This window comes from Alosa sapidissima, chromosome 23 (genome assembly GCF_018492685.1).
Source record: "Alosa sapidissima isolate fAloSap1 chromosome 23, fAloSap1.pri, whole genome shotgun sequence".
Taxonomy (NCBI): Eukaryota; Metazoa; Chordata; class Actinopteri; order Clupeiformes; family Clupeidae; genus Alosa; species Alosa sapidissima.
Genome location: NC_055979.1, coordinates 11,598,283 through 11,608,282, shown reverse-complemented (window position 1 = coordinate 11,608,282; position 10,000 = coordinate 11,598,283). Strand labels below are relative to the sequence as shown.

At 46.0% G+C, this 10,000-nt stretch overlaps 1 protein-coding gene across 3 annotated transcripts in view; it reads left to right on the top strand.

The window, feature by feature from the left end:
- si:ch211-246m6.5 (von Willebrand factor D and EGF domain-containing protein) overlaps positions 1-10,000 on the top strand; it is a 73,597-nt gene that overhangs the window by 44,164 nt on the left and 19,433 nt on the right. The window contains exon 20 of one of the 3 annotated variants that reach the window (XM_042081295.1): positions 6,999-7,394. In XM_042081295.1, coding sequence (XP_041937229.1) covers positions 6,999-7,394 — 396 coding nt within the window. Of the gene's footprint in view, positions 1-6,983; positions 7,395-10,000 lie in introns of all 3 variants that reach the window. The other 2 variants (XM_042081294.1, XM_042081293.1) reach the window with 2 other exon arrangements.

The window sequence follows — 10,000 nt, the reverse complement described above, 5'->3', positions numbered from 1 at the left end:
AGATTGTATGCTTAGAAGCTGAGGCAGTTGGATTCACAGGTGACACCTGTGCCAGTGTTCTGATTAGCCTGGGAACTACTCTGGGAGCTTAACGAGCGCAGCTGGCTTTAGGCCATTATGACATCACAGCCTCCATTCAAGTCTATGGGGGGAAAATGAGCTTTTTAACATTTTTAATCCCCTATTTCTCAAAAAGTATAATCTTTTTAAAAATCTGAAATAATAACTCTCTTGTCCGACTCCAGACCTACACAACGGTTATTTCAACATGGCTGTACGTTAAGCGGTTAGAGTCGCATTCATTCTTGAAAAGGTAAAAAGAAAATAAGAACAGTTATAAGAGGTTATAAGAAGAAGAAGCCAGGAGATTTCAAGATAGTGGATTCCATCCACTATAATGAAACATTTAGCAATCATGAAATAATACAATACATGATAAGATGTCAACAAGCAGGGAGATAATGAAGAGCAGTAATTCTACTCAAACTACTTGTGCACGTAGCCTATGACTGATTTAATAGTCAAATCTAGCAAGTAGGAAAGTTTAAGTGGAGGATGTGCGCATTACGAAACAGCGCCTGTTGCTTGATGAGGCAGTGGATCCTAGTAGCGCTTCTTTCCCCTGCTGCAGACAATGAGAAAACAGCTGGGGCCAGCCGTGGCCTACTGGTTAGCGCTTCGGACTTGTAACTGGAGGGTTGCCGGTTCGAACCCCGACCAGTAGGAACGGCTAAAGTGCCCTTGAGCAAGGCACCTAACCCCTCACTGCTCCCAGAGCACCGCTGTTGTTGCAGGCAGCTCACTGCGCCGGGATTAGTGTGTGCTGAGTGTGTTTCACTAATTCACGGATTGGGATAAATGCAGAGACCAAATTTCCCTCATGGGATCAAAAGAGTATATATAGTAGTATATATACTAACTCTTGCACCACTATGCCACTTTCTTTATTACTTAGGTCAAACAGAACTACCCAAGCCTTTGTATTGGCCTGACTTTGCACTAGTATTTTATTGACTGTCTATGCACAATTTCAACCAAATTTTGCTGCTCTTATTTTTTCATTATTATATGTGCCCTCTTATTTACTTATTTACTTACTTTTTTGTTTACTTGAATGTTATGTTTGTCTGTGGACTTAAATTGGAAAAATATGTCTTGTCTTCACCGTGGGATAGTGAGAAACGTAATTTCGATCTCTTTGTATGTCTGGAACATGTGAAGAAATTGACAATAAAGCTGACTTTGACTTTGACAAGCTTTAAGAGGTGCTACCAGATGAGGTACCAAACCCATGCTTATTCTGGTAAACCACTCAATAGGGCACCAGAACAGTCCACTTTACAGTCCACACCGGTTGATATTTTTTCTTTGTTTGTCTCACCCTGCTGTTTGCTTGGCCCGAGCAGCATCTTTTGTGTTGCTTTCTTTGCCTCTCCGTACTGCTCTCTGACAGAAGCAATTCTGCAAACTGCGGCTGAAACTAAGTGAACTTGAACACAGACCTTTTTCTAGTTCCCTGAAACCAATTTGGAAGGGATGTGGAAGTCTGTGGTGTTTTGGTGACGCAAGGTCTTCGATCCTCCTGTGGTTGTGCTGTCTGGCTATTCAGAGACCGAAACAGCAGCGTTTAGGACTGACCTCTTACACACTCTTACACACTCTTACACACAGCATCAGCATGATTGTAGCACTTTTTTACGATATTACGAACCCATCCAGCTCCCAGAACCCATTCCCATAGTAACCAACAGATTGGTGATATGTGTGTGTGTATGTGTGTGCGTGTTTATGTGTAGAGTAGGTGTGTCTGTTTGTGGTGTGGGCATGGGTATGCGTTAGCAGGTCAATGTGTTGCTACATGCTAAATGCATTTTTGTGTGTGTGTGTGTGTGTGTGTTTATACATTAATGAAGGCATCTATGGATGGATGGATGTGCACACAGGGACTGTGTGTGTGTGTGTGTGTGTGTGTGTGTGTGTGTGTGTGTGTGTGTGTGTGTGTGTGTGTGTGCGTGTGCGCACATGTTGCTTTGCTGTGCAATAAGAACCATATGGCAGGTGATGGGAGCCCCCCCCCCCCCCCGGTGCTCTTTGTTCATTGTTGTACTGAGTGGATTGGTTAAGCACATACAGTCTGCTCTTCGTTTTTTTTTTTTGGCTTTTTATTTTGTGTGTGTATGTATGCATGTGCATGTGCATGTGCATGTGCATGTGCCTGCGCCTGCGTGCGTGTGTGTGTGTGTGCATGTGTGTGTGAGTCCTCGAAGTATAAAAACTGAGCTAGTCATAGTCTTTGAAAACGCAGCGATCTACTGCCCTTGCCACTAGGCCCACGACAACAACAAGAGGGGCAAATAGGAGGGGGCGTGGGGGGAGGGGGGCAGAAACAGACATGTCAACTCAACCACACATCCAGCCCCTCTCTCCTCCCTTCTCTCCCTTCCCTCCTTGTCTTCCTCTCTCCTTCTCTCCCTCCCCTCCTTTCCTCCCTTATTGATTCATCACCCCATCTTTGCGTGGCGAGTGTTTGTCATAACGCTGAGAGGCGAGGCGTCAGAGATTCCTCGGGGGCGATCTGCGCCGTGCCGCCGAGCGAGTGAGCAGGTCGATAGCGTGAAGGCTCGCTTTCTGTGTCCTTTGTCTTGAGCGTGCCTCGCGCTAATCCAGCCTCTGTCAACAGTTTAGGTGCCACATGTTATAGCTGAGGCATTAGCTTAGCACAACGTTTGACAGGTGTGTTGGTGTGCGTGTGTGTGTGTGTGTGTGTCTGTTTGACAGGGCTAAGATGGGAAGATCAAATATCGAGGGCTTTTGAGGGCCATGTTTTTTTTATCTTTTATGGATGGAAGGTGGGATCATGTGACGGAGAAAGAAGACTTTATGAGAAGTGACCTCATGCATACCTAAAGCCCACGCTTCCTACGCTGAGCTGTTGTGCCAGAATGTACCTCTCTTCTCCCGCAATCAGTTTGTTTGTCTGAAAGGCTCCCCCATAGACGCTGGCCAATGTTTATGTTCCTTTCCTGAGACTAGGAATTTTCACATGGAGGGTTTTCGGTTTTCTCTTCCTTGCAATCTTTCCTTCTCTCATCCATCTTGTTCTTGTCGTTGCCAGGTGATGGGTTTTGGCTGAACGATTTTCGGCTCCCTCTGTGTGTGTGTGTGTGTGTGTGGGGGGGGGTTGGGGGCGTCGTCTTGGGGAGGAGCGCTTTGGGGCTTATTCCAGTTGCCATGTCTGAGGCCTGTCCTCATTCATCACACACACACACACACACACACACACACACACACACACACACGCCATCACATACTCACTTTGGCAAACACACTTTTTTGTGCTTCACTTTATTTTTGCCAAGGTTCACAGTTCTACTTTAGAGCTATGAAAGATATGAACAGCCCACATACTCATACACACACACACACACACACACACACATACAGATTTATTCTGTCACCTCACACACACACACACACACACATAGATTTCTTCTGTCACCTTACACCCACAGTGGAAAAGGAAAATCATCCTGTGCCAAATCACAGCGTCAATATTCCTGAAAGAGCTGAGAAACTCAACATGCCGTTTTTTCCTAACCCTGTTGCTGGCTGGCTGGTGTGGAAAGTGAATGTTTGATAGTAGCTCTCTGCCATCCTGTGTCTGTCCCTGGGCATTCATGTCCTTGCCTTTTGATGATGTTCAATAGCCTGTCTGACATTGTGTGTGTGTGTGTGTGTGTGTGTGTGTGTGTGTGTGTGGGTGTGTGGGTGCATTTGAGTTGAGGAAGATTCCTCCGCCTGTCTGATTGTGTGTGTATGTGTGAATGCCTGTGTGTGTGCGCTAGTGTGTGTGTGTATGTGTGAATGCATGCGTGTGTGTGTGTGCGTGTGTGACTCCTCCGCCTCTTCTTCCAGCAGCAGTGTCAGGTACCCCTGGGATCAAAATCTCTCCCACCCTGAGGTGGCATTCATATTTCCTTTATGGATTCCTCTTTCATTTGTGTCTCAGGCGGCCACAATAGCTTACACCTTCCACAGCTTACACCTCACTGAAAGGATCGGCAGAAAGTTTTTTTTTCCACCCTCGGATAACCGTAGCTCACCCACGGCCCACACCGAATCTCCCTCATACATAGCAGTGAGGCGCTGGGAGAAAGGGCTGATGATCTGTGTGGGCGATAGCAATGCCCACAGCAATGGAGGAAGCGCAGCAGAGGCTTTGCTCTCAGTGTGTGTGTGTGTGTGTGTGTGTGTGTGTGTGTGTGTGTGTGTGTGTAAATTTGAATGTAAGTGTGTTTGTACATGTGTGTGTGTGTGTGTGTGTGTGACATGGATGTGTGTAAAGTACGCTGATTTTTACATGTAAGGGTGTGTGTGTATGCCAGTTTTAAGTATGTGTGTATGCTAGTTGAACTGTATGTGTAAGAAATGTGTGTGTGTGTATGTTTAAGTGTGTGTGTCTATGAGTGTGTGTGTGTGTGTGACATGGATGTGTGTAAAGTACGCTGATTTTTACATGTAAGGGTGTGTGTGTATGCCAGTTTTAAGTATGTGTGTATGCTAGTTGAACTGTATGTGTAAGAAATGTGTGTGTGTGTATGTTTAAGTGTGTGTGTCTATGAGTGTGTGTGTCAGTAGGTGACTGTGAGAGTGTGTGTGTAGCTGATTTTTGCATGTAACAATGAGTGTGTTTGCAAGTTTTAACTATGTGTGTATGCTAATTGAACTGTATGTAAAAAAAATATGTGTGTGTGTGTGTGTGTGTGTGTGTGTGTGATGAGCCTCCAGAGATGGGCCCTGTATAGGGCTGGGACAACGTGTCGATGTAATCGACGACGTCGACGCAAAAAATACGTTGACGCAAAATATGCGCGTCGATTCATTAAGCATAATGTGTGCCGCTAAATATTTTGAATTTTACACCTTCAGTGTTTCCCATACGTCGACTAATCTGTGGCTGGAGGCCACGAAATCATTGAGCTGTGCTTTTCACGCACGCAGCTTTTCCTTGCCCCGGCCACTCTCTCTTGTAACGAGCCCGCTGCCCCTCCTCTGCATGTGCATTTAACAAAATATTCACGATTGTTGAAGGATTGTTGTTGCAACATAGAAGCATTGCATAGAACACGGTGGGCTAAATTGCTATTAAATCCGCTTAGCATCGTGACCATGCTGCGCAAATTTGTTCAAAACTGCTGCATTAAAGTTAACTCTGCTAAGGTCTCATCACAACATAGTAGCCTACATTGAGGAGACCAAACTAAGTTAAGTTATGCAATCAAGCAGTATCTCAAAGCTAACGTTAGAATACTGTTCGGATGTCAAGTTTAGCATGCTTACATACATCTGCTTGTCAATTTCGTTACTCATGTAGGGCTCATTTTATTGACTCTGAATGTTTGCAAAATCCCAATGTAAATGGGAAAAGTGTTTTCCAAGACTCAAAAGTGCTTGTCCCAAGGAGAAGTAGGCTACGAACCGTTATTTGAACTAACTACGTTATGAATTGCATTCACACATCAGCAGCGTTTTAACAGTGTTCATGTTAATTGCAGGGATTCCCTCACGAACGTCGTCTTAAAGTGACTGGCACTCAATTAGACCTACTGAACTGAACTGAACTGAATGCTACCTCTGACTAAGAATGCATTACTTTGCACTTGTATAGTCTTTTATTTTGGAATCTTAAGAGCAATAAACATATATTCCAATGTTAAGGAATTCATGTTTTTTTCATTCAGATATGTAAATCAACATGTATAAGTTGCTATTAGTCAATTAATGGGGAGATCATCGATAATCGAATCGAATCGAAATCGAATCGGACTGAAAAAATGAATCGTTAGATTAATCGATGCATCGGAAAAAAAAATCGCTAGATTAATCGTTTAAAAAATAATCGTTTATCCCAGCCCTAGCCCTGTAAAATGGGTTCAGTGTCTCAGCATTTCATCCGGTCTGAGAGCTGTGCTGTGGACAGCCCTCTGGAGTGTGTTATTGTACTGCCTGCTGGTGCCTACCACCTGAGTGGGTAGCGGTGTGTGTGTGTGTGTGTGTGTGTCTGTCTGTCTGTCTGTCTGTCTGTGTGTGTGTGTGTGTGTGTGTGTGTGTGTGTGTGTGTGTGTGTGTGTGTGTGTGTGTGTATGTGTGTGTGTGTGTGTGTGCTCAATGGTAGTGGGTATTGCGCGGTAGACTCCAACAGACTCAGAGCGGCATTATCATCCACCTCCAGACCCCCTCGTGACAGTGTTCTGACAGCCGCACAGACACTAGACAGGAGTGGAGTGTGTGGGGGGGAGGGGGTGTCAAACTCTCTCTCTCTCTCTCTCTCTCTCTCTCTCTCTCTCTCTCTCACACACACACACACACACACACACACACACACACACACACACACACACACACACACAAAATGTATAATCACACATTCACACTGATGTACACACATTCACATGCAGACACCCACACAATACACACACACAATCTAATGAATCACACCTGCTCCCTTATCCTTTCCTCTCTCTCTCCCTCCCTCCATCCTTCCTCTGTCTGGACTTTCTTTCTTCTCCAGACACCTCAGGGGTCAAGGGTCATGCTCAAGCTGGGGTCTGTGAAGACGGTTTTATGTTACGTAGAAATTAAATGCATTTCAGTAAACTTAATTGAGAAGGAATTTAATTGTTATCTTGTTCTCTCTCCATCCCTCTCATCCTGCATCTCTCTCTCCCTCTCTCTCTCACTCTCTCTCTCCCTCTCTATCTCTCTCCATCGCCGCTTGTTTCATTCTCTCTCCCTCCATCCCCTTCTCTGTTCTTCTATTTTCCCTTGATCTCTCTATCTTCACCTCTATGGCTCTCTATCTCTCACTTCATCCCTCTCTCCCTCTATCCCTTTCTCTGTCTCCACCTTCATCCCTCTCCCCATCTCTCCCTCTACCCCTCCATTTCTCCCTCCATCTCTCTACTTTCTATCTCTCCCTACAGCAGTAGCTCAGCCAGTCACCTCTGCCCCAACCTCCATTCGGACCATCAACTCCAGCAGGACCAGCGGTTCCAACAGAATCAGCACCTCTGGCAGAACCAGTGAGACCGTTTGGACCAACGGCTCAAACAGGCCCAGCACCTCCAGCAAGACCCGTGAGACCAGCCTCTCCAGCAGAATCAGTCCCGGGGGCAAAACCAGCAATGGACCAGCTCTCACGGGACCTGAAGTCAGCCGACCTCCTGCCCCTGCTCCGGTACCAGCACCGCTTTCCCCTCCTGCCCTGGTCCCAGACGCCCCAGTGGCACCAGCTGCCCCAGTTGCCCCGGCCAAGACCGGCACTCCCCTGGGCACCAAGACCAGCAACAGGAGTCCCGTCACCATCATCGCCTCCAGCGAGGGCAACAAGGCCGGCAAGTACCCAAACTCCCCCACTCACACACAGGAGCCAGGACAAGGAAGACGCGTCACCCTCAACATTCAAAACGGTGGTGCTTGCCCAACCACCCACCCCACCCCCCCCCACCCCCCCCCCCTCAACGTTCAAAACGGTGGTGCTCTGCCCACCCACCCCCAACATTGTTATCTAAAAGATGCAACAAATGCCAGTGATAGAGACAAATCAGTTCTAGCAGCAGGCTATGCGCGCAAGATGGCAGAAAACAGAAACGAGATTGCAAAAGAAAAGCAGATAGAAAGCACACGGGAGAGAGAGCACATACAGGTCTTACATGATTGTTGGTTTCTGGTGGTAGCCTTCTATTCACTGAAGAAAGACTGAAGGTTATGGATATAATGAACATTCTGAAAACGAAAGGAACTGCAGTCGCACAGTGCAGGCTATTCGGAAGGTACAGCAAAGAAAAATGTTCAAACAGCAATATCATGCGCTTTTTAGCTCAGAGTAATAAGCCCGGCCCCAGTACCAGCCCACCAGGAATTTGTGAATTCTCCTGATTCTCCAGATTATCACTCCGCTATTGATCAAGGCAATGAGGAGCAGGATAGCAGTGGACGACTCTCCTGTTGCTGTATCAGCAGATGAGAGGGGCCTCAGCGTGCCACTGACGTGACTGGCTAGGCTCATAGGTTGGTGAAGGGAAATGCTTAATCGTAGCCAGCTAGTTGAGCACAGTGATTTTATGCTTTTGTGAAAAAGCACGCCATTTATGAACGCAAAAATTTCCCTGGCAGACCTTTACAAAATATGACCGCTGTGTAAATCATCATAAATAATATTTACACCAAACACACTTGGCTCTCACTCAAGCACACCAGTGTGTGTGATCATGGCAGTTGCAGAACCACTGTCTCCAAGCACTGTCAGTTAATGCACTAAGCTGGAAATCTGGTTGGATAGGCCAAAATCTCCATTGTTTTTTAGCTATATGAAGTCCACACAAAATGTCACTTCTGTTTTTTAAAAACATAAGAAATTGTTTTGGGTAACCTTTAGCCATGTCCATTAGCCTAGAAATCTAGACGCACCCTAGCGGCCACAAATTACATTTGCTGCCAGGGCTAGTCTAGCAACTCTCCGTTGGCTTGTGAGCTGGAAAAATTAAACTTCTATCAAGCCAATCAAATCGTGTATAGAGATGTTAGGCGGGCTTAACATAATGATTGATGGCAGAGTTGCAACGGTTTGGCTTGAATTCCTTGCTACTTGAAAACAAAGAAGATGGATGTTGCTGTTGGCAAACAGCGTGACACGAGTTAAGCTTTTTTTTAAGTTGGCAAAAGTTTGAACTAGCCAACTAGCTCCGCTGGTGGGAAAAAAGGCATGCGACTCATAGCGCGCCCTATTGCGTGCAGAGGGAATTTGAAAGACAACCGATTATCCCGCTCCTCGGACTGAGCACTGCCAACGTTGAGTGCCCAGACCCTACATTTTAATGTGGGTCTGGCTCGTCAGGCTACATGTCTATTTCCCTTGTGAGTTAAATGTTTTCATGCAGATGTCTGGATAATAGGTGAGGTAACAGATCATGCATGCGTGTTTTAGGCAAAGTGTTGGCCCTACTCTCTGACAGAAAATGTGCAGAAATGTACTTAATAGTATTTACGAAATGTACCTGGGGGTGACACCCCCGAACTCCCGTTTAGTTTTATAGGCTAAACCCTGAATGTTTTGAACTCTTGATGACGCCCTTAATCACAACAAGCATAACTAAAGTTTTTTTGCAGTTTGCAGTACCTGTGAAATGTGAAGACACAGTTAACGCCCCTGCTCACACACCCACATACAGTACCACAAACTCAGAACCTATGACTGACTCACATTAGCATACTACATTAGCACGTACACAAACTCAAACCCACACATCTGACCAACATAGAACACCTACAGTATGCCTGACTCATGTTAGTATACTCTACAAGGGCCATCACATACACACACCCAAACACACACATCTTACCTACTGTACATAGAACACCTATGCCCGACTCAAATTAGCATACTCATCAAGGTCGGCAAATTCACATGCTCCTACTTTCACACGCACACACACACACACACACACACACACACACACACACACACACACACACACACGTCTGACAACACATGTGGGATGCACATTCATTAGTCCTGCAAGATGCAAATTGCCTGTCATCATGTTTGGGAGGTGAAAACTTCACAAAGTGTTAGCTTGCGCGCATACATACACACACACACTAAATGATCCTCCTCCTCACCAGCATCACCCTACCTCTTCTTCACACACACACACACACATCCACACGCACACACACAGCGAGACCTGATTCTAAATGAAGTAGCAAAAGAGACATTGGCTCTCATTGTCCACACACACACACACACACACACACACACACACACACACACCACCCCCTGTAAGCCAATCTGAGCCAGCCAAGTACAACCAAAGTTCAATGTAAGTCTGGTAACTTTTGCGAACACACCTTGCACACAAAGCCTGGGGCGATCTGAGCGATCATAACGTCTGCATACTCAAGATAAGGAGGTGGGGGATCTCATTTCCCTGACTTTTCT